At 39.6% G+C, this 24,896-nt stretch overlaps 2 protein-coding genes across 6 annotated transcripts in view; one reads left to right on the top strand and one right to left on the bottom strand.

Moving 5' to 3' along the window:
• The window catches only part of TrissinR (Trissin receptor), an 81,669-nt gene that overhangs the window by 36,054 nt on the left and 20,719 nt on the right, over positions 1 to 24,896 (top strand). The window contains exons 5-10 of one of the 5 annotated variants that reach the window (XM_064698280.1): positions 193 to 393; positions 1,310 to 1,648; positions 3,675 to 3,689; positions 3,802 to 4,076; positions 8,953 to 9,172; positions 14,910 to 14,995. In XM_064698280.1, the coding sequence (XP_064554350.1) occupies positions 193 to 393; positions 1,310 to 1,648; positions 3,675 to 3,689; positions 3,802 to 4,076; positions 8,953 to 9,172; positions 14,910 to 14,960 (1,101 nt within the window). In that variant the 3' untranslated portion in view covers positions 14,961 to 14,995. Of the gene's footprint in view, positions 1 to 192; positions 394 to 1,309; positions 1,649 to 3,674; positions 3,690 to 3,801; positions 4,077 to 8,952; positions 9,173 to 9,256; positions 9,682 to 14,909; positions 14,996 to 24,896 lie in introns of those variants that run through there. The other 4 variants (XM_064698279.1, XM_064698277.1, XM_064698281.1 and 1 more) reach the window with 4 other exon arrangements.
• Positions 19,330 to 24,896, bottom strand: part of rau (RA domain-containing protein rau) — a 28,803-nt gene continuing 23,236 nt past the window's right edge. Inside the window, exons 2-4 of the mRNA XM_064698283.1 lie at positions 21,071 to 21,253; positions 20,882 to 20,991; positions 19,330 to 20,821 (exon numbers count right to left, since the gene is read on the bottom strand). Of these exons, the coding sequence (XP_064554353.1) occupies positions 19,732 to 20,821; positions 20,882 to 20,991; positions 21,071 to 21,253 (1,383 nt within the window). The 3' untranslated portion in view covers positions 19,330 to 19,731. The remainder of the gene's footprint in view (positions 20,822 to 20,881; positions 20,992 to 21,070; positions 21,254 to 24,896) is intronic.

Below are 24,896 nucleotides of genomic sequence, written 5' to 3'. Positions count from 1 at the left end.
GCAAATGAAGCTATTTACAACTAAATAGGCGTTTGTTAATGTTAACAGCTCTAATTAAACTCTTGCACAAAGACATGGACGTTAAAACGTCCAAATTGCCGCGCTACATGGCAATTTGTGTGTTCATTCGCAATTAGAGAAATTTTTTGCGTGTTTGGGGTATTCGTCTAACCGACTCATCGTCTCTTACAGATGGTCATTGTCACCGTGTGGATAACATCGGCTGTCTACTCAACGCCCAAATTTGTCTTTAGCAAGACCATCAAGAACATTCACACCGAGGACGGGCAGGAGGAGGAGATCTGTGTGCTGGATCGTGAAATGTTTAACTCCAAATTGCTCGACATGATTAACTTTGTGCTGCTCTATGTCATGCCTTTGCTGGTCATGACGGTAAGTATGCAATAATGGGGGGTTTTAACATTTTTGTTTAATTATTTATTAAGATATTCTCATATGAGTTAAATTACAAAATTCAAATTCATTTTATTTGCAAAAAAAAAAAATTATATAGTTTGGTCAAAATAATGAAAATTTAATGATCTAGTTGCTTTATTTATTTCAAATAAAAAATTAATAATTCGTTTAGTTTTAAATCGACCATAATTCGCTATGGTTACAGTCTATTCAATTTATGCACTTGTTAACATGCTTTTAAATTTCTATAGTTGATCGAAAAAGAAACAATTTCTAGTTCAATTTATATACAAAAGTATTTCAATTGATTTATTACTTAAGTTTATCACTTTAAGGTACATTACAATTCAAATTTGTGAGCGCTGGTCATGTGTAAAAATTTAATTTTCTATGCCAATATTAAGATGTGAGGGAAATGTAGCGTAATGTTTAACCAAACAGAACCGTTTCTTGTCCGTGATAAATGGCACGCAGTACCAAATTTTTATTAATTCTTTGCGTTCATTTGCATTGTTTTGTAGCGAACCGATTTTTAACTGAGCCGGCCTAAACACGACGGATTTTCCGAATCAGCTGTGTGAAGATCAGGCGAACCTTAACCAGAATCAACAATATATTTTATTTCTTTAATTTTATTTAATAGTATTAAAGAGCTGCGAATTAGAAAAATAAACAGATTTTCAGAAAGACAATGTATAGAAATATAATATATTTAATTGTTCTAAGGGTAAAACGAAAATATGCTTCGAACCAAGCTTTGACAGAAAACTAAGTTCAGAGCTTAAGACAAAGCTAACTCACGCTCATGGCCTAATTAATTTATTGGTTGGGTTAATTATTAATAATAATATTTAATTTATTTTCTAATATGATCTACACTTTTTGTCGGCAGGTATTGTACAGTAAAATAGCCATTGCATTGTGGCGCAGCTCGCGTGGCCTCAGCCCGCATGTGACACAACATCAACAGCAGCAGCAACAACAACACCAACAGCAACAGCAGCAACAACAGGCTAACCAGGAGAATAGCATGAGCCTGCACAACAGCATGTACCATCATCATCATCATCCACAACATCCGCACCACCATCAACTCCACCAACAGCATCAGCTGCCAGCGTCGGCAGCAGCAGCAGCGTCGTCGCTAGCTTCCGGCAGCAGCTCCACGTCCTTGTCACGTAAACATAGCAGTAAATATGAAAAGCGTGGAGTCAGCATCACCGAGAGTCAGGTAAGTCCACCAACAACAACAACAACAACAACTGGTCACAGGTGTGCCACATACCAAAACAAAGCGAATGCCCAAGAGCATATATATCTATATGCAAAAGATAGAATACCTAATCCTAATGTCCTCGTATATATTTAAGATGAGAAAAAATGCTTTGTGCATTGCGCTCAGCCCTGAGCAATAAAACTGCACAGCAACTTAAACAGGACCGAATACCTAAAGCTTGCCATATATTTTAATCAGACTAGGATAGCGAAGGATCTGCGAACATCTTGAAACTATTTTCAAAACTCACAACCTTTCTTCTTAAATCTATTATTCGACCAACAATTATTTTGTTTTGTTAAAACATGATAGAGAAAAAATTTTAGTCCGGAGTGTGATTAAATGCTTAGTTCAAGAGTTGTTGCTGTTCAAAAATAAGAGAACGCCTATTACATCTCACATAAATCGGATGTATTAAAATGAATACCAAGAATAGTGAAGATTAGTTAAATATTCAGTTGAAATAGGATAGTTGTACTTTTGAATCAATTGAATGCGTTCAAGCAAAACATGAAAGCCTTTTATCCAGCTAAGTGCTTCAAAGTTCTTCGGTTAAAATACATAAAAGACTTGGAGAACAAATTTTAGTTGGTCGTTTAAAACTCACGTTGCTTGGCTTTCAGTTCGAGTTACGCTTTGTCCGGTTAAGTTGGTGTGTTTTAGCTGTTGGCAGTTAAGTTGGTAAGTAAGTAGCTCGCTGTTGCTTATAATAGTTAATATTTGCTGAAGTTGAGCGAAAGGCTATCGCAAGTTTGCGCTGAAATTGCAATTTGGCCAACTTGGACGTTGCCTTCACCTGGCTGCCGGGCTGCCAGGCTTCCGGTGTGCCGACCAGCCAGTTTCACGGCAGCAGGTGTCAAAGCGCATTAGGAAGTATCAGTGAACGTGAAGTTCAAGTGAAATATCTAGTTTTGAGCAGCTGCATTGAGTTGGCAGCAAGCTGGCGGCTCATGCGGCGTATACGCAATATTTCAACTTGCCACTTACTTAACCCCAATTGACCGCCTGACCAGGTATCTGGCATTGAGTTGAGCTGTAGTAATGATTATTCGTTTATGCACAACAACTTACGATATGCACACATCCATCAAGCGCATCGCCTGCTCTTTGAAGTGGCTCTAATCAAGTGAAAAATGTGCGCTAACAAAAACAGTATAGAGTATGCGTTATGTAATCTATGTATGTACTCAAATGATTTATGAACGTAAATTGGTTGCCGAGCAACGGGTTGGTAGTGGGGGGAAAAGGTAAATCACTAAAGTGTTGTGTATATTTAGTACAAAGCGTAAACACAATAAAAATGGAAGCTATTTTGAGTGCAGCGAAACAAACGCAAACATTGATTAATTGAATATTTTTTTTATATTTATATAAAATATTATCTATTATATAGGATATATAAATTTACAATAATAACTTTCTAAATATTAATTTAATATAAAATATTATTATTATTATAAATATTTTATATTTTGCCTATTTATTTTAATAGTAATATTAAGATTATCTTAAACATAAATTATATATTTTCTAATAGAAAGTACAAATTTACATTGATAATTTGTATTTTAAATTTTAATATGAATGTAAATATAAATTTAGTAGTAATAATTTTTTAGGATAGGTAATCTTACAATATGTTATTTTATTAATAGAAATTTTAATTTAAATATTAACTCCACAAACTTACAATAATAACATTTCTTCCCCAAATATATTTATGCATAATTTAATGTACGCCTATTTAAAACCTTAATCCTAAGCTAGCTGTTTAACTATCTTTGTGTTTCAATGTGTTCTCTCTCTCCCTCTCTATCTCTCACGCTGTCTATATGTGTATCTCTCTCTTTTTCTCTTCCGTTATTTGGGTTTCTATTTTACCACTAACAACAACAACAACATTTTGTTTGCCTCTCCACTAACAATATCACAACGACAACAACAACAACAACGCAATACACAACACACACACAAAAATTAGCTTGATAACTGCAAGGTGGGTATGTCTGAATAGTCCTTAAGCCAATGCCAAAATGCTTTAAGCTCTATACGGCACAGACTAACGGTTAATCGTATTCCTAATGCTATAACATCTATTACTCATGCAGGTCTCGCTGGAGGCGGATCGGCCCATTGTGAGCGCTTGTCGCAAAACGAGCTTCTATCATCACTCCCACACGCACAATCAACGACAGGGCAATGGTGGCGGCGGCGGGGGTGGGGGTGGTGCTGGCGGAGGCGGAGGCGGCGCCACACACATGTCACATTCGTCGAGCAATGTGCTACGCGCCCGAAGGGGCGTGGTTCGCATGCTGATAATATTTGTGCTGACATTCGCGCTCTGCAATCTGCCGTATCATGCGCGCAAAATGTGGCAATACTGGTGAGTACACAGTAAAAAATTTAAGAATATATTTAAAAGCATATTGATATTTCTATGAATTAAGTTGCAACTTTTCGTCATTGCTTGCCAATTTTTTGAGTCTTATGAATTAGAGAGCGTGATTAAAGACAACTGTGACTTAAGCGATTAGCTGAAATATTAACTAAAATAGTTTAATTATGAAATCAAATTAAATTTCAAAAATAATTGAAGTTAATATAAACAATAGGGCACTTTTTCTTGCTGTATACTAGGGTTGCCAGGCAGCGCCCTTGTCTTTCCCGTCATCATCATCATCATCATTGTCGTCATCCCGCCCATCAGCGCCATTTTATGTTATGCAAACAGTTGACAGTCATTTGCATATAGCGTGCCCATCTGCTGTGCCGTAAATAATACAAACAATTAAACTGAAAATTGAAGTGGGCCAAGCGCCAGACTGATTGCCGAAGTGCTCCTTCCGTCCCTTAGCCACAATTTTGTTCTAATTGTTATGCAGAGCTCGTCTTAACGTTTTCCATACAGTCCGCTGCTCAAATCGAATATATACTTCAAACACTCTCTTAACAATTTACTGACCAGTGCTCTGAATTTCAGCATAAATTAAGCAGCTTGCCAATAGTCTACTTGCTGCTACTCCCTAGCAGAACCTGTGCAATCGAAAGTAAGCTTATGAAATCCGTTTGTAGGCAAAGGCGCAATTAAATGTGTTTTAGCCAAATTCTCCTAATCTTTTCCGTTGCATAAGTTTCCAAAAACTTGCATCGTTCTTAAATTATAATCTTACCTTTTTATCTTGCCTAATTTGCATTAATAAAAACACTGATTTTTTACTTAGCATAATTTTAAATTGTTTTGCAACTTTGCTGTTCATGTATTTTATTCAGTTTTCCTTTATCTAGATTTATTATCCAAAAGACAAAATATAAGAATTGAATATAAGCTTTGATTTTGATATTAAATTTGGAAATATTAAATATTGGCAAAATAAGAGTAATTTATTATTAATTTAAAATTTGTTTAATTATATTATATATCATATTAATTGTCATAGATAATAACCATTATTTTATTTTCCGAACATTTTAAAGTTGGGGCTAAAAAGCTTATATATTACTTTATCCATATATATACCTGTTACACCTTTTTTTGAAAATCGTATTTAAATTATAAATTGTGAAGTGTCACAAGTACTGCCTCGTCTGCCCAGAATGCTGTCAAATACAGAACCAATCTCCATTTGGTGTCAGCTGTGGCATCCATCAAATTTAATGCGCGTCGGCAAATCAGCAAATATATTCGGGCATTCAATATGAATTATTGCTTTAAATTTGCTTTGAAGGGACTTTTTGTGATCACCTTGAAGCTTGCCGGCAATTTATTCCATTAGCAACAATTATTGGGCATCACATGGCAAATAGTCTAATAAAAAAAAAATGGTAAAGGTCTGCTCCTGTTATTGTTTCAACCTTCTCTTGGCCCCTGCTGTTTTTGTTTGCGTTTTCCTTTTACTTTTTCCGCTGTATTCAAACATTTCAGTTTCGAGCTCGCCTTGCTTTTATTTTGTGCTATTGGCCTTTGGTTTTTTGTGCGTCTCGTTTGATTTTCCCATTATACGACAGCTTATGGTCATTTGAGTGAGGGATTCAATGGCCAATGGCCAGTGGTCCGAAGATTGGCTGCATGGATAGCAATGTCATGGCAACAACCCAGATGATTCGATATAAACAATTTAACGCCCACAGACTTATCTGTCAAAGTCTTAAAAGTCGCACAGAAACAAATAAAATAGCGAAATGGAAGCAAAATTGAAAATGCGAAATGCCAAGAAGTAAACATTTATCAAAGCATGATTTGGACATGATTTAGACAAGTCCAGATATATCTCAATTATTTTTGCTGACATGACACGTTGCGAGTACTCTGGCCGAAATTCGTGTATTGTTTTTATGTGGCAGACGAAAATAAATAAATTTTATTTTATTGCCTTTCCAGCAACAGCAAAATCCCAACATATTTCACATATTTCGTAAAATTCGCGAAATAACCCCAAGCGAAAATGCATTTCAGCTATTTTGTTCCTGTTGCAAATTAAAATATATTATATGGATTAAAACTAATATTTTTCGAGTGCAAGTCGAGCAAATCGGCCAGATTGTAAACAAATTTTAGCTAAAATATATAATAAGTAAATAAAAAATTGCGTATTTCGCAAAGCGCCCAAATTTAATAAACGATAATCGTAAATGGCCAACATAAATAAATAATATATAAATATATATGTTAAACTGCCAATAAATGAAACACAAATATGACAGCTTGACAACCAGACTTTTGGGACAGTTAATTTGGCACTGTCTTAGCCAATATATTCTTAAATCTAAATATAGCTTTAAGCTACAATTCTTAGGCATAAAAAAATCAAATTATTTTTACCCAATGCGCAGTTCAAGGTATTTCTGATATTTGAAATATTATAGCATTTTTGAGCTTTTTATATTGCAACCGCTCGGAATAAAAATAAAAACAATCGGGAAAGTAGGGATATCTTCAGCAGGCCGAATATTTAATACCCTTGTAGACATTTCCCTTTTGCAGATATGTGAGAATATATGTGAGAATAGAAAATATATTGGAAAAACAGAATATTTGGCCATATAAGAACCTACTTTTAGATAGATCTTTTCTATAGCAGCTCTATGATTTTGTGGTCCGATGTTGATAAAATTTTGCACATATGTAGACAGCACAGTGAATCTTAAACTTTGGGTAAGATATCTTAATAAATCAAAAAAGTTATCCATACAAGAACCTACATTTGGACCGATTATTTTTATTGGAGCTATATGATATAGTGATCCGATCCGAAATACATACTGCCTGCAACAAGAAGACGGAAATATGCAACGTTTCAAGATGAAAGTTTTAAAACTGGGAGACAAGTTTGCATAGAGACAGACGGACGGACGTGCGGAAGGACATGGCTGTATCAACTCGGCTGTTGGTGCTGATCTAGAATATATATACAGGAAAAAATTATAATACCCTCTACAGGAATAAAAATTATAAATACTCAACTATTTGTAAATTAACTAGATCGAAATATTTATTGAGCCTTGCATTTCTATTTTAACAAGACAAAGCCTTGCAACAAATTGAATATATCAATCTATTATTAAAATGTAAGTCCTTAATATTTAATAAAATATTTTTTTATTTTTATTTTTTTGTTAATTACATATATTTAGTATATATATACATATGTATAAGGAAATCAAAAATAAAGTAGACATAGCTTAAATTTCAAAGCTTAATATTGAAGCTTTTACCTTTGTCCAAGTTGAGCTCCTACCTAGATATTTAGTAATAGGGTATTTAATGTCCAAAAAAGGAACACAATTTATGTCTGAGTTCCGGTCATTTAGGTGGAGTAACTTTAATGAAGTGAAGCTTATGTAATTGTGTCATTTGGTTCATTTAATGCTGTCATGCGCCGTCAATTGCTCCATATTTATATTAATGCGTTACCAGACAGCAACAACAAGGCTCAGCGTGCGCCGAGGCACGTGATCATTATTAGCCCAGGAAACACAAGTATCGGAAGGTCAGAGAGGACGCATTCCAGAGTCCTCGCAGCTGGCTGCTGACTATGGGCTGACGCTGGACTTGCCAGCCATTATACTAGCACCTTATGTCGGCCTATTATATGGACTGCACTGGGTCAGGCGAATGTTTACCCCATGTGGCGACAGCTGGCCACCATGGCCATTGCTTCATGGGTTGCCAATTTATATTTAGACGAGTTTTGGACTTGCTTTTAAATTTGCAAGTCGATTGTTAAAGCCACTTGACAACTCAAGCTGCGAGCAGAGTAGCAGCAACAGCAGCAGAAATGCAAAAAAGACCTCTGAGGGTGCCAATCAGTTAGCCACACCCCCTCCACTGCTTACACGCCGCCCACTTTTGTCAGTTGCAAGTGCAGCGCAAATTGTCAACTGGCAAACAACGAAAAAAACATTTTGACAGTTGACTCAAAGTTTTGTCCACTTGGAAATGAAAATATATTGTTAGCGACTTGGCAATACCCTGTTAATCTATTTAATAATTCAAAATTCATAAATCAACAAGACAACTAAGACACTTAGCATTAAAATATAAATTAATATAGATTGGGAAGTAAATCCCATATTTAATATTTGTATAACACATTTTAATTATAAATATTTGTAACTACCCCGAAAAGTATAAAGAACTTAGAAATGTTAATTTAATACAGAAGTTAAAAAAACGTATACACAGCTTTGGACAGGGAATGCACAAGTCGGGCAGCTGTTTTACGGGCTGCTGCCCAAAGTGTTTGTTCCAGTTATGCATCCTACTTAAAGACGCTGAAAAACTTTGCTCTTCTGGCAAAGTTACGCGAAGCGTGGACAGTTACGAAGAAGCAGGTACAAATCAGTTCAAATACTTGTCAGAGGTTGTCAAATAGCTGGAAGAAAAAAAAGAGACGCCACTTTAAATTTAACGAAAGGTAGCAAGAAGTGCGAAAAGAACTGTTTAAGCAAATGCTCCTAATCAGAAGACTAAATCGATAAATAACGAATTTTAACAATTCTAAAAGATACTTTTGATTTAAAATTGACTTATTTATTTCTTACCTTTTAATATGTATCAAATATATCAAAATAAAAATTTTGAGCTGAGCATAGAATAGGCAATCTTTATGAAAATCAACTTGAATTGTTTCAAGAAGGCTAGACATGAAGTGCTTTCTGGCACATGTTTATTTAGTTGCTGGTACATAAATACATAAATGCTAGCTATATTTACATATACTAAGACTTAATATATATATTTTATCTATGCATAATTTTAGGTCACGTTCATATCGCGGTGATTCCAATTTTAATGCGCTGCTAACGCCGCTCACTTTTCTGGTCACGTACTTCAATTCGGGTGTTAATCCCCTGCTCTACGCTTTTCTCAGTCGCAATTTTCGCAAGGGCATGAAGGAGCTGCTGCTCTGCTCCTGGAAGAAGGGCAAGGGCAAGTCGTCCTCCAATTCGTCGATGCATCACAAGCGCAAGGCGCTGCAGGTGAGTGCTACCCCCAAAGATATTCGAGTTACTTTAAGTATTTGGCATTGGGCAACACTCGGTCTGTGTTTCGACTCTCTGCAGACCCACTCGCTGCCCACGGATACCACGCACATTGGCAACGAGCAGCTATGATGCCCGAGCTGCTGGAAGACGCACTTCAAGCTCTTCGGTCGTCGCTCGTAGAACCCATCGGTGGCCGCTCGTGCTGGTCGCATCTAGCGGTAATCTCATTGTGATTCTCTAAGAAGCCCTATTGCTTGGTTGGATTAGCAATTAAAATTACGAATTACCTAACCATAGGTTTTATTATCATTGTCATTGTTGTATGATGAGAACTAAGCCAATTTAAAAAGCCGCATTCGTTACAGGCTAAATCGAAAAGCTCTTTAAGAAACTGGAGAAGCTACTCTATAGCTCGTAAATTATAATTAAATTATTCTATATCTCGGTATATGCTGCGTGTGCATATTTTTTAAATGTATGAAGTCATGTTTAAAGTGATACAAAATATACGAATAAATTAGCTACAATTCAAAATAAATGTCGTTTTCCAGTTAAATTTAATTTTTACAGTTTGCTTAAAATTTGCTTTAAGGATTTGCTATCCTTTTTTAGTTTCATTTAGTTTCTTCGGCTAATTTGAGTACTTATTTAACAAAGGCTTTGTTTTCAAATCCTTTTTGGATTGATTATCCTTTATAATTTTATTCATTTTCTTCGGCTTATTTTAACAATTATTTAACAATGGCTTTGTTTTCAATGCAATAAACATGATATAAAACATATATGGAACAGAGGTAAGCTCATAATTTTGCTTGAGTTATATCTAGCAAAATTTCTAGATGTTGTATGGCTGCCAAAACTTTATTTCATCAAATTATTACGAGATATACTACTATTCATTTATTTATACTCTTATTCATACTCTTTCATACTTTTCGGACCCTCAAAGCATTTATTGCATGTAACAACATGTAATTAATATTTTTTCTAATTTTTAAAGCTTAAAGCTACATTTAGAAAGCACATTATGTTTATAAACCTCCTTTATGATCTTTATTTGCTTAATTAAATATACAAACAGACAGATATGCCACAAAGCTAATATTCCAATTTTTCTTTTAGCAAGAGAGCATAAAGAAAAAAAGAAAAACATCAAAGCTAAAAGTCGAGTGCCGCAACAAAATTGAATCAAACGCGCAGTCTACGCCAGATACGTGCCACAAGCAGCTTAAGAGTTAACATAACGATTTAAGTTGCGTGCCCAACCGCCCCCACATTCCATTCAGAATTGCAACTCACGCGTTGTGTGTAAACAGCGCCAGTTGGCAACGTTTATATGGCGCTGAAAATGTTTTCGTTTAATTTTGATTCGATTTTGCATAATCAGCAGCTTCAAATTGCGTTTGCAATTTATAATATTTGATTTCGATGCCGATTGCCGATAAAATCCGCTGACAACTGCTTTTCACGGCCGGTTAGAGGTCTTTTATAGCTGAGGCTGCTAAAAAAGTAGAGTCTGTTAGCGCTTTAAAACACTCTTAAATCTTTTCGTTGGCTCTCGAGTTCATCATTTGTCAACTGGCGCAGTGCATCCGCCAAGAGCTGCTCCAGAGCACAAAGCGAATCGCTGAAGAAACTCAATTACCAGGCGACTGCCTTTGCTGCAAATTAAAACAACGAAAAATAATAAAGAAAAGAAATGCAATCGCTAAACAAAATCTGCAATGAAATGCCGTGCAAAACTGCAAGGAAAAAAAGAAGTCTACTCAAGCACTTGTTTGTTTTGGCCATTTGTTAAGCCGCGTTGGCGGCCTTTGTTATGCAAAAAGTGACCATAAATTGTGTCAAGTGGCAGCGCCGCCGCTTGCGTCTCCTCAAAGGATCTCAACGTGGGTCAGTTGAGCGTGCAATTTCTCATAATTAAAAGCAAGTTGAGCGGCTGCTGCGGATTGGCATAAATCACAGTAGCTGCCGCCAAATGGCGCTCAAGATAAGCTCCCCATGATATATGCAAACCTCACGTCTGTGTGTGTGTGTGTGTGTGTGTGTGGATATGGGCTTGTGGGTGGGTGTGGCCTGCCTGTTCAGCTTTCAATAACTAAATAAAACCCGTGCAGACAACATAAATCATACGCCCTGTGTACGCTCGTACATCGCTGGCAACATGTGCTCAGCAGCATATGCCCAGCAACATGTGCCCAGCAACATGTGCCCAACAACATGTGCTTGTTTACTGTCCGCAGCCAAAGCCTGCCTCCCCACTCAGCCTTCAGCAGGGAGATGCCAAAAATAAAAATGTGAAAAAATGATTGAAATTAAAAAAATCAAGTAACAGGCGAACAGCCTACGACAGCTGCTCGACAATTTGTCGAAAGAGCCCGAGTCGAAAAGTTTACGGAAACTGATGAAAAATGTTTGTCATGTGCGTGCGAGTGTGTGGGGATGTGTACGTGTATGTGAGTGTGTAAATCCTTGATGCGTGTGCGTTTTTGTGTGTGTGTACAACAGACAGTCACAAGCAGAAGATGCATAAGGAATTAGATAGCTAGACTCGCAAATACCCTGTACTAATCAAATTTATTATTATATCGGTTATTAGGATCTTTGATAGACACAACTTCTATAAGCAAAGCTTACTTTAGGTATATAAAGAAATATATTTAACATATGATTATTCCCTAAACTATATCTTTAAGCGTTTGTCCACTCAATTATGATGAGGTAATTTTTTTTTTATTATTTAAACTAAATTTCCGGTGAATTTATCTTTTTTGTATGACAAAAAATTTAATTTATTGTTTTATTTATTTACTATGCAAGTCCATATAGAATACAATTTAGAGAACAATCATTTATTTTTGAAGAAATTAATATACCCATTTTTAACCACTTCTGCAGGCCGAGGGTATTTAAAGAGTAAAGAGTTTTCCACTCGTTGCAAGTCAAGTGCGAGCTAAATGGCAATAACGAAATGCTGCTGAGCATCAAGACTGGCAAACAGCAAGAGTAGCAGGCGAACCAGCAGGCAAATGCTGCACACATGCTGCTTGTAGTTGCACAAAATCCAGATTGGATTTCTGGCCCAAAGTGTCTGTCTCGCTCATCAAACTAGCCCGCTTCCTTGCGCATCTCTCTCTCTGTCGCTCTCCTTCTCTCTGGTTTAATCAACAACTATAAAGCAGGGCTGTAAAATGTTGCTCGTTTGCTGCCCGGACTAGTGCTTGGGTAATGTGTCCACCTGGCGTAGGAGTTACTTTGTGCTACGTATTTTAATTCATACATAGCCAGCGGGTAGCTAATGCCGTGGCAAGGACATGCGCCACAACTCTTGCCTATTTTTTGTATGATGACGCAAAACGGGCTTTCAATTAAAACGCCAGCATCTGAGCTATTTAAATATGTTATTATGAAGCGTTGGCCAGTGCAATTTGCACCAGCAGCTAATTATAAATTTCATTTTGTGTGGGTTACCTCCGTCAAAGGATTAAAAAGCATTCAAGTGCAAAATCGCACCAGTCAAAGAAGTCAATTGCAACAATGGCCCAGCCATGCATAACTGTGGCCGTTCACCCGGCGTGTCTCTGCCCCAGTAGCTGGGACACTAAGCCGATTAGTTGCTCGCAAAACCGTTTCAATTGGAGCAAGTTTAACAAAAACAACTAAAAAAAAAAAGAATTTTACCTAACAGATTATGGCAATTAGCTGGGCGAGTTACAAAACGAGCTAAGCTTAGTTTAAATGCCGGTTACGTAGCGCACATGAGTGTCTACATGTGTGTGTGTGCGGGTGTGTGTGTGTGGGTGTGTGTGTGCAGTCTGTATAAAACTTTGAAATTAGTAACTTATAACACAAAGGAAATCCTTTTTAGCTAAGAGCAAAGCTTAAAAAAAATCTAAGCCCGAGCGTCGCAGTTCGAATTCCACTCTTTTTTATGATCGCAGTATAGTCCTTACCGAAGGCCATAGTAACCAGTACCGCATATAAAAATTCTAAAAATGGTGCTTTTATAATAAAAATAATAATAACATTTATAAACCCGCCTAATCCGGGTTTTTGGCCTTCAGAATGTACACAACAGTTGCACATGCAAACATTGTGAAGCACAGAAAAAAACCTTATTTGAAATTATGTTTTGGATATTTAGTTTTTATCCTTGTAAAGTTTTTTAGTATTTTAGTTTTAGCAAACCAAACTTGGCAGTTGCGAGCTGTTGCTTCTTACAAATAAGCAAAATCTTATCAAAATCTGAAGTCTTTATCATTAGTTCTATAGGAAGAATCGGTCGAGAACCCTGCTTTCTGTATAGTAAAATCGTATGATTTTCAAGATATTTTTACCAAACGCATCAATTACTTCACAATTCTCCTTACATTTCTGTATTATCGTAAGACTTATGCCTGTAAGGGTTTTTAAACTTCGGCACGCCGAAGAGAATTGCTCTTTGTAGCTTTGTTTTTTTTTTAAACGACTTTATTTATTTATTGCATTATTTTTCTCATAATTATATACATAAAACAACATAAATTCTTTATCTCGAAAAGTAACAAAGTTAATATCGAATGCGACGTGGAAGGTGGCCTGCCATGAGCAGCACCCAAGGACGTTACGCGAAATAAACATAGGTGAGATGCCGAATAATAATTAAAGAATACAAAAGCTTTGACAATTCACAATATTTTATTTAAAAAACAAAACGGAAATTGGCTTTTAACTGCGCTTTTATCATACGTAACCCAATTATTTCGGAGCAATTAAAATTTTCTGTTAACAGCTTTAAAATTCGTATAGAACTAAAAAGCCTGCATACTTTTGTGCGATTTACTTATTAAGCATTAACTCCATAAAAAATCAACAGATGGCGCAATTCTGCTTAACATATTTTGTATGATACATACTTTTCTGAGCAATAATATATAAGTTGTCAAAAATAGCACTGCATACTTTTGCGCTGGCACACAAAAAAGCTACTTTAGCACCACGTCAGAAATTTTACAAATCCTGGATTCTTAGATAACACCCAAATGTTTTACTGCATATCCATACAGTTGTTTCTTCTGTGCCTAGCGTACCATAATCTTTGAAATTCTGCAGGGATATGGTCGAGCTTTAGCTAGTTATCCCAACAGGATATCAATAACAAATTCTGCCATATCTTAGCTATTTCAAGGATAAGCATGAAGTCCTGCGGCTGACAGATGGTCTAAACAATTCAGAGTGTTCAAGTAAAAGGAAAAAAGTTCATCATCTTCACGATATAGTCATATATTATTTGAAAATATATTAGCCCGTAGCTCAGCTGTGCCCTTGAGGGTCCTGACGATAGTCCTTCAAACGGCTAAGAAAAAAGGACACTTTTGTAAACAGAAAATAGCCCCTAACTCGGCTATATCCTTGAATATCCTGATGAGTCATGTGTCAAAAAAATTGTATTAGCCAGGTCTGGCCAAAGGACATCAAAATCGTCCTTGTAGTTCCAGAAATATTAAGGATTTTGTGTATAATTGCCAATTACTTCCAATTCTTGGCTCAAAAATAATTACCAAGTCCAGAATTCTTAGCTGACCCTATAATAATTTGATGCAGATCGATGCGCTTAGTCCCCACGATACTAACGCACCATGTCCTTTGAAAATCCGCAAGGATATGGGAAAGTTATGTCCACTTTACTTTACTCAAAATGACCTTACAACATTTTTACTTGTTTTAAAAAAGTGTGTCTTTTTCTTTTCAGATTAAAGAGTTCAAGGACTTCAAAGATTCTGAGGACTTTTACTATTTATAATTAGTTAAGCGTCAAAATTAGAATTAAATTTTCTTATTTTATAAGCATTTATAAATAAAAAAATAAATAAATAAATAAATGTTTGCAGCTGCAGCTAATGGAAAAGAGCCGGACGCCCCTTTCGGGTATGCAATAGATTTTTCGGCAGGCCACAGATTAACTTGATCTTTGAATGCTTATAACTCGGCCATATCCTTGCGGATTTTCAAAGGACATGGTGCGTTAGGCTCGTACGGACCAAGCGCATCGATCTACATCAAAATATTGGGGGGTCATCTAAGAATCCTGGACTTGGTCATTTTTTCAGCCCCGGATTGCAAGGAAATGGCCATAACACACAAAATCCTTAATATCTCTGGAACTACAAGGACGATTTTGATGTCCTTTGGCCAGTTAGTAGACGTGGCGAATACAATTTTGTTGACACATGACTCGTCAGGATATTCAAGGATATAGCCGAGTTAGGGGCTATTTTCTGTTTACAAAACTGTCCTTTTTTCTCAGCCGTTTGAAGGACTATCGTTTTTTGGATTGTATATTCATAAATGGGAGGATGAGGACTATCTACTGAGCAAAGGACATCCCGATAGTCCTTAAAATGGCGAATTTAGTCCTGAAATTTTCGATTTTCTGACTAACCCCCTTGCAGAAATTGAGGAAAATTTTTTGGTGGAATCCTGGGAATCCTTGAATGCCAATCGATAGTCCTGATCCTCCCGAGTTTAAAAAGGTACATCCTTTCGATATACTTAAGGATTTGGAAGAGTTACGGCAATAAACAGAATGTCCTGTATAGAAAAGTAGCTATACCTCGGAAAGTGGTAGGACTACCGGGATGTCCTTTAGTCAGTAGATAGTGCTTATCCACAAAATAAAGAAAATATCAGAGGAAGGACGAAAGTCCTTTAAACAGCTGAGAAAAAAGGAAGATTTTTTTCACAGAAAATTACGTATAGCTTGACTATATCCTTAATTCTCCTGATAAATACTACGTCAAAAAAATTGTGTTGACAAGGGCTATCAACTGGCCAAAGGACATCTCGAAATTCCTTTAATTTTTGAAGATATCACGAATTATGTTTTCAGTTTACTTCCTTGCATACGCCAAAAATTTTACTAAGTCCTGGATTCTTAGATGACCCCCTAATCTTTTGATGCAGTTTGATGAAGTTAGTCCTGACGATCCTAGCGCACCAAATTTTTCAAAAATCTGCAAGGATATGACCGAGTCATGGCTATTTTTCTAAAAAGGATGTTGTTACAAAATCGTCCATAACTTGGCCATTTCAAATACTATTCTGATGTCCTTTGGCCAACAGGCAGTCATTTTCCGCCCAATTTAGAATATACAAGAATATACAAAAAGGACGAAAGTCCTTTTAACAGCTGAGAAAAACGTACAATTGTGTATACAGATAAAGTCCCATAACTTGGTCATATCCTTGCGAATCCTGACGAGTCCTGTGTCAAACATTTTGCATGGACCAGGACTATAATCTGGCCAAGGGATATTCCGATAGTCCTTGTAGTTTCCGATATATGCCTATTTTTCTTAAAAGGACATTCTATTTATGGCCATAACTCGGCCATATCCTTAAGGATATCAAAAGGATGTACCTTTTTGAATTCGTGAGGATCAGGACTATCGATTGGCATTCAAGGATTCCCAGGATTCCACCAAAAAATTTTCCTCAATTTCTGCAAGGGGGTTAGTCAGAAAATCGAAAATTTCAGGACTAAATTCGCCATTTTAAGGACTATCGGGATGTCCTTTGCTCAGTAGATAGTCCTCATCCTCCCATTTAAGAATATACAATCCAAAGGACGATAGTCCTTCAATAAGCTGAGAAAAAAGGACATTTTTGTAAACAGAAAATAGCCCCTTACTCGGCTATATCCTTGAATATCCTGACGAGTCATGTGTCAAAAAAATTGTATTCGCCACGTCTACTAACTGGCCAAAGGACATCAAAATCGTCCTTGTAGTTCCAGAGATATTAAGGATTTTGTGTGTTATGGCCATTTCCTTGCAATCCGGGGCTGAAAAAATGACCAAGTCCAGGATTCTTAGATGACCCCCCAATATTTTGATGTAGATCGATGCGCTTGGTCCGTACGAGCCTAACGCACCATGTCCTTTGAAAATCCGCAAGGATATGGCCGAGTTATAAGCATTCAAAGTTAAAGTTTTTTAAAGAAAAAAACATTGCATACCCAAAAGGAGCGTCCGTTGGGGATCACTGGCTTTCGAGATTTTTATAAATTCTGCTCAGGCCAACAGAATTGATCAGAGGGTCGACAAAAATATACGCATACGAAAAACTTTATTGCATACCCAAAAGGGGCGCCACTTCGGCGGCTGGGTCGCGAGAAATTGTACCGAAATTTGACTAAAATACCAGGCGAACAGAAATGACTAGCAGGAAGATGAAAATCTTTGAATGAAAAATTCATTGCATACACGTAAGGGGCAAAAATGTTAGGTTTGATCGTCGGCTGTTTGCAGCTGCAGCTAATGGAAAAGAGCCGGACGCCACTTTCGGGTATGCAATAGATTTTTTCGGCAGGCCACAGATTAACTTGATCTTTGAATGCTTATAACTCGGCCATATCCTTGCGGATTTTCAAAGGATGTGGTGCGTTAGGCTCGTACGGACCAAGCGCATCGATCTACATCAAAATATTGGGGGGTCATCTAAGAATCCTGGACTTGGTCATTTTTTCAGCCCCGGATTGCAAGGAAATGGCCATAACACACAAAATCCTTAATATCTCTGGAACTACAAGGACGATTTAGATGTCCTTTGGCCAGTTGGTAGACCTGGCGAGTACAATTTTTTTGACGCATAACTCGTCAGGATATTCAAGGACATAGCCGAGTTAGGGGCTATTTTCTGTTTACAAAAATGTCCTTTTTTCTCAGCTGTTTGAAGGACTATCGTCCTTTGGATTGTACATTCATAAATGGGAGGATGAGGACTATCTACTGACCAAAGGACATCCCGATAGTCCTTCAAATGGCGAATGTAGTCCTGTAATTTTCGATTTTCTGACTAACCCCCTTGCAGAAATTGAGGAAAAATTTTTGGTGGAATCCTGGAAATCCTTGAATGCCAATTGATAGTCCTGATCCTCCCGAGTTTAAAAGGGTACATCCTTTTGATATCCTTAAGGATATGGCCGAATTATGGCAATAAATAGAATGTCCTTTTAATAAAAATAGGCATACAAGGACTATCGGAATGTCCTTTGGCCATTTGACAGTCCTGGGCAATAAGCGTATATTTTTCTGTGGGAGTAAAAATACGATTTCTTTAAGCACTCAATCGTATCCTTACATATCGTCAGACTAAGGACCTAAGGACGACTTTAATCGATCTGTGACAAAAAGAGTCCTGAAAAAAAAACCCAGACATGTTTCTGGAGCATTTCCGTACAAGTTTTGCAGGGATTTGGTCCTGTAGGTTCTTTAGGACTATATCTATGGCATAGCATAACCAAGGATATGATGCATTTCTGCTGGTGGAGGCTGAAAAAATTGTTATATAGATTCACCAGGACTATATCCCTGATATGGTATAACCAAGGATATATGGGTGAACTAGGAAGCATAAGGTGTATTCTGTGTGCGTATACACTTTCACATTTTCAGGATTTAACCAAAAAGTTGTACAAACAAAAATGAACCTTACCCAAGACTTTTATTTACGGGAACCCTTTCGTATATACTACGCTGAGCTATTGTTTTAGGCAGCAACAAATTGGATTTTATTGGCAATTTGTTTGTTTTTAATTCAGTCTAGCGACCTTTCTTTACAAATTAGTTGGCTAAGCTGGGAGACCAAAAGGATTTCGGCTCGCAAAAAGGTCACTCACTAATGGACCCCAACGAAAGTCCTGATAATTTGTGCAATTTAAGCGAAAGCCTGCTTTGCCTGCTGCTTAAATTTTTACACTTTGCTTCCTTCTCTCATTTCGTCCTTTATCAGGCTGCCGCACGTTAGCTCTTCTATAATGTAACCGTTCGTTGCAAATTGTGTATACGCCGCGTAAATCATTTAACTTAAGCTGAATGTCGGGGCGATTTTTAAATACAAATTGCGCGGTCAGCCGCCGTATTAATTGCTGCTTATTTATATGGCCGATTGACGTTAGCTTTCATTTATGCGTATGTTGCGTGCATTAAATGCACTTAAAACTGCACATGATGTGCCATTAAATACTCTGAACATAACTATATGTCTTTCTAGAAGAGTTGTGGCTGATAGACTACTTAATGTATTACATATTTCTTAATTCTATGGGGCTTGGGGGTACAGGGTATCAGCTAGTCGCGTATTGCTTACAATCACAATTAATTTTACAATCATTTCAGGTTTTCTTTGTTTATATTTGTGAGTGCATTATTAGAATATCTTTTGGTTTCTACATTTATCTTATGGGTTAGGCTTTGTTAGGTGCCAAGATCTTAGACTTAGTTAAGCTTTAGCTGCGCGACTAAAGCCTTAAGCTATATAGACTCCTTTTGTATCCTTGGATTGAATTTGCTTTAGTTGCCTTCCTCTGCTGGACATACTAAAAGCGAATCTTCCTCGGGTGCTTAACTCTATATATATCTATTTATATACATGCCTAGGACTTAAACTACAAATGCATCTTTGGTCCAAACGGTACTCGTTTTTTTGGGGATTTCCTCTCTCGCTGTCTTCCTTTCTTTTCTCCTTTTTCCTTTCTCCTATGTACAACGCGCACGGCTTGACTGGAGCCGGCGCTACAAGTAGACAAAGTGGCCCAGACCTTTGGCCGGATTGTTGTTAACCGCTTCCGCTGCAAGTTTCGCTGCTGCAGCTGGATTTGTTGTTGTTGTTGTTGTGGCTGCTGCTGCATTGCCATTGACATCCAGGTTGTCCACCTCGGCGACGGGCAGCAGGCGGCTGTAGATGCCAGCGGGCGCATAGCGCGCGTTCATGTGTATGTCCAGCAGCTTCTTGTCCTTGCCCAGCGAGGAGAACGAGTGCGTCGCGGTGCGTATTTCGCGTATGTTGTAGACGGGGCTGTAGGCGCGAGCGGGCGGCGATGCGTTGCCGTTGCCATTGCTTTGAGCGTTGCCATTGGACCCAGCAGCGGGGGGCGTGGCAAGAGGGGTGTGGCGCTGAAAGAAGTCGCGACGCAGCGTGCACTCGGTGGAGTTGTCCGATGAGCCGGAACTGCTGGCGCACTCATCGTCCTCGGCATCCTCGCTGCTGCTGCTGCAGCTGCGCAGATCCTCGGCCGGCTCCGAGTCGAGCGAAAGCTCCAGTAGGCTAATTGCATCGGCATCCTCGACCGCAGCAGCGGGCACGCCCGTCGCAGCGCTGTCGTAGCTCTGGCTGATGGCCTCGTTCAGATTGGCCAGCAGCTGGCGACGGCGCGCATAGTTGGGCGTGCGCCGAACCAGAAAGTGGCAGCTCTCGCCGCGCCTCAGGCGCTCCGATTGGGCGCGCAGCGGCAGATCGTCCGGATGCAGCTTGCGCTGGCATTCCTGGCCCGGGCACACCTCGTACAGGGCAAAGTTCTCGACGGGCTCCAGCGAGCTGTAGCTGCCGAGCAGCAGCTGGAGCAGCTCATCGCAGTTGGTCTCCTCGCTGATGACCAGCGATTTGTACTGTGAGCTCGGCTGCAGCGCCGACGTGTGCACCCGTATCAGGCCGCCCGGCTTCAGCTGCAGGCAGAAGCGCGACTCGCCCTTGGGATGGCACGCCTGCAGTATGGCCGGACGCGTGTCCTCGTCCAGCACCAGTATGGTCTTCACGCCCGCACGCCGCACGGCCACCTCCATGGAGAGGTAGAAGAGTCGCGGATCGCGATGCCGCATCTTCAGGCTGCAAGGACACAAGCATTTAATGGCCGCAATTTAGGGAAATAGTTCCGTTCACACTTACCGTCGCAGCAGCTGGGCAATCACCTCCTTGCTGGTGGTGTCCCACTGTATGCCCAGCGTCTTGTACTCAATGTCGATCTTCAGGCAGTTCGTGTACACCTTGATGGTGGTCTGTGCGGGAGAGGGGGGGAGAAGAGAGTGCTGCATTAGTCTCCGCCAGGTGCAAGCTGGTCAATTCGAGTGCACTTACCTGCGGCGGCTGCTCATTCAAGCTCGAGTAGCTGGAGGCGCGCGATGGCGTTCGCTGCATATCGCCGGGCGGCTCCGGACTGCCGCACATCGAGCTGGCGCAGGAGGAGGCGTTGCTCGAGGAACGCAGCGAAACTGAGTCCGAGCGATTGCGCAACGGCGAGATTTGAACGTGCTTCAGCATCTGTAAAAGAGGCAGCAAAAGGGAGATCAGTTGGGATGCAAATTACAAAGAGGAAGAATGATTGGGAAAAAAAGATGAACTAATTGAGGCATATTTACTGCCTAAATGAACTAGGAGTTCATTTAAATCAAATTGAGACATAATTACAGAATGCAAAGCAAAGATTTGTTAAGGAACTACTCCAAGAGATTTATTGAGGAACTAGTTCACAAGCGGAACAAGCAATTCTGTGAATATATATAAAATTAAAGAATTTACCCGCAATAGAAATAAGTTTTTGCTTTGAGTGCAATGCAAATTTGCTCGAGAGCTTTGATAAGCGCTATGCAAATCGGCTGAGCTGTAAGCCTTTTGGCTGCCCCCCTCCCCCGACAAGTGTGTGCCATATGCTAGCCCAGAAATCCTGCTATATATATATATGCATAAGTATATATAAGTCAGTCCGTTTCGCAATGTCAAATGCGGCACTTGAAGCCCAGCGATGCGGCTCGGGGAGTCTCTGCCTGCCGCGTCGACCCTCGTGAATTTGTAGCATTTGCCGCTGCTAATTGCGGGGTCAGTGCAGACGAGGGGCAACACGAAGGGTGGGGTGCGGTGGGTAGGGGAGGGGGGCCAGTCACCATGCATCTCGTATCGTATCGCGTTGCATTGCTCGAGTGCCTCCCGCTTGAATCTTGCGCTGCGTTCGTTGCGGTTCACTTGCTGCTCCACTTGCAGCACTTGGCTGGCAGCCGGGGGGAGGGAGGAGGGCGGAGGCGTGGCATGGCTTGGCATGCCTGCTAGCCGGCATATTCTAATTAATCGTGTGAAAGTCGCGCATCTTGCTCTTCCTCACATTTAATAGTTGCAACCATTTTAATTAACGCTGAGCCCAGCGCCGCGCTCCTGATTAATGCAAATAATTGAGCTCGAGAAAAACAAAATATGTTTTTGTGAATAAGCGTATAAGCACATATATATTTTTGCCGTATGCTGCGCTCGCATTGCAGCAATTAGCAGATGCCCACACACAGAGTGAGAGAGGGGGAGAGAGAGAGAGTGGGCGGAGTGCGGGGGGGCTGACCGGATGTTGTTGGCCCGTTGGCAACTTCCGCTTAGCACGAGAATTTACAATGCGGCACGCCTCGCTCTGGGGCCCGCTCTGCAGCGCACTTGCATTCAATCAGCTTGTCAGCCCTGATGTAGGTGATGTAGGTGTGCTCTAGGCCAAGCCCTCGGCTCTGTATCCAATCCTCCCCCCCCCCACACAGCAGTTCGCTTTCATGGCTCATTGTCAGCGCGTCGCGTTCCATGACGTGCCCAGCCGTGCCCTTTTCATAATTTCAATACATCACCAATTCAGGCGCCCGCACACACACGCACACACACACACATTCGCTTGTTCAGCTGAGGGCTCTTCAACTCGTCTGTTTTTTGTGTGTGTGCCCCCAACCATTATCTTGTTGCATGCTTCACTGCCGCAGCGTTTGTCAAGCAGCAGCGATTTTCAACCCTGTCGGCGATGCCCCTCTTTAAGAGGGGCTGCGGGCAGGCTCTAGGTAGGCAGGGCTGGGGCTGGGGCCCACATCTTTGCCCACAATTCGCCTCAATGAGCCGGATGTGGCAACTTCATTAGCGATTAACAGTTGGGCAAGGTTAGAGTTACAGTTTAACGAGCATTGGACCAGAGCCAGAGAGCGGGCGCAGAAAGCGCAAGATTAAAAATTGAAAATGACTGAGTAGGGAAAGGGAGAGGGGAGGGCAGGGGAGGCGCATAGTAGTTGTGGCCAGAGGGAGAAGTAGAGGGGAGCTGCAAATTGAAATGCAAATCAAACAAATTAACTTTTCGCACAGTCCAAAAGTTGGGCGCAACAAAAAAGGAAGAAAATTGTAATAAATAAATGAGCAGAGCAAAGTACAAACGCGCACACCGACTGTCAGATACCCTTTACGCATTAGCAGCTAGAGATGTCAACATATTGATAACAATATGATAATCACATTGTGATTATCACAGAGTATAAATAGTTTTTCTAATGTGAGCACTATTGAAGCTTTCCCCAGACAAGTGCATATACCCTCTTACTCATTTGACAACAGGGTATATACAAAAAAGCCAAGAGAAATGCAAAAAAAATATCGTTAAAATGAAATTGAATTAGAAAAATCGCATAAAATGTGAATGCACGCACGTGTCGGCCCATAAAACAGCTCCGAGCTAGAGAAAAGAGAGAGCAAGAGCTTGAGAAAAGTCAGCAACAGAGAGCCTGAAGTAGAAGAGGAAGAACGAACGACTGCAAATATAGATAATCTGGCTGAAAGTTGACTGAAAACTCGCATTGAACTTTAATTGGCGCATTGTGAATAATGTTACGGCCAAGTCTGGCGTTGATAATGCCAAACTTTGCCAATTACGCTAACGATAACGATAACGATAAAACGCATAGCACACGGCAAAGGACACTTGTTCTCTCACATGAGCTCAAATTGGGCAGTTTTAACCAACACCGCGCCGGACAAGTGTTGCAAAAGACGCATAAATTGCGAGGGGCATAAGGACAGAAAAAAGAAGACAATAGCAAGAACTGCATGAGAGAGGGAGAGAGAGAGAGAGACTTGTTACCACTGGCGAGAGCACTGCAAAAAGAGCACAGGCAAAGGCTAGAGTGGGTAGATACCCTGTATTTTTTATAGAGAGTGATTACATGTGCTCCGAAGTTTAAGACCTAGGCATTTCCTTAAACTTCTAAAAAGTGCAGAAAACAAATTAAACTGAATTTCTAGGGTATAATGTGATGTACCCATACCTCTCTTGAGAGCAATTTGAGTATAGGGCACAGATACCCTGCACTTTGAATAGTGAAATGCAAGACGACATCATGTGTCATTGTTTTGTAACTACTGAACTGCGCTGAGATTTATCACGAAATTAATATACATTTAATTTCTAGGGTATAGGAGATATTCATACACAGGGCACAGATACCGTGCAGTTTTGAATTCATTTAATTTTTAGGGTGTAAGAGACATACCTACCAAACCTAATATAACTAGCTCTTTTACCTCTTGAGATCAATGGGTACATTTGGGCACAGAACGCAGATACCCTGTATTTTGGATAGAGTGAAATTAAGGACCAATGCGTTCTTGTAACTACTGAGCAGCGCTGGGATTTAACATTCAATTTAATTTATAGGGTATAAGAGACACACATACCAAACTTAATATAACTAGCTCTATGGGGCAGGGCGCAGGCGAATAAAATGATTTAACTCTAGCAGTTATTGTTGATTACGAAAATGCAAATTGACCAATTTGTTTACCCTGCCTTAACCATTTTCTATAGGGTATCAATTGCCTGGCCAAGATGCGTAGTAAAAGCAACTGGCAGACAAACAAAAAACTTGCAGATTTTGTATGTTTGTCGAACTCTAGAGCCTCGAAACTCATCGAGACGAAAGTCGAACGCCGAATTTCAAGAGCTTGTTCCCAGTTCAGGAATGTTTTAATTTGAAGTTTTGGCCCCGGCTTGGCCCGAGCGGCACACACACGCCCCGCTGCGATTTATCAGCGAATGGTGTGATAAGGGCGCCAGCTGTGACATTTACGACTGGCGCATGTCCTTGAACCGACTCCTGTTGCTGTTGCTGTTACTAGGGAAAAA

This window comes from Drosophila montana, unplaced genomic scaffold (genome assembly GCF_035044405.1).
Source record: "Drosophila montana isolate Dmon_TW-CO22-7 unplaced genomic scaffold, ASM3504440v1 contig_402_1, whole genome shotgun sequence".
NCBI lineage: Eukaryota > Metazoa > Arthropoda > Insecta > Diptera > Drosophilidae > Drosophila > Drosophila montana.
The sequence above is the reverse complement of the archived record's forward strand: the minus strand, read 5'-3'. Positions and strand labels throughout refer to the sequence as shown.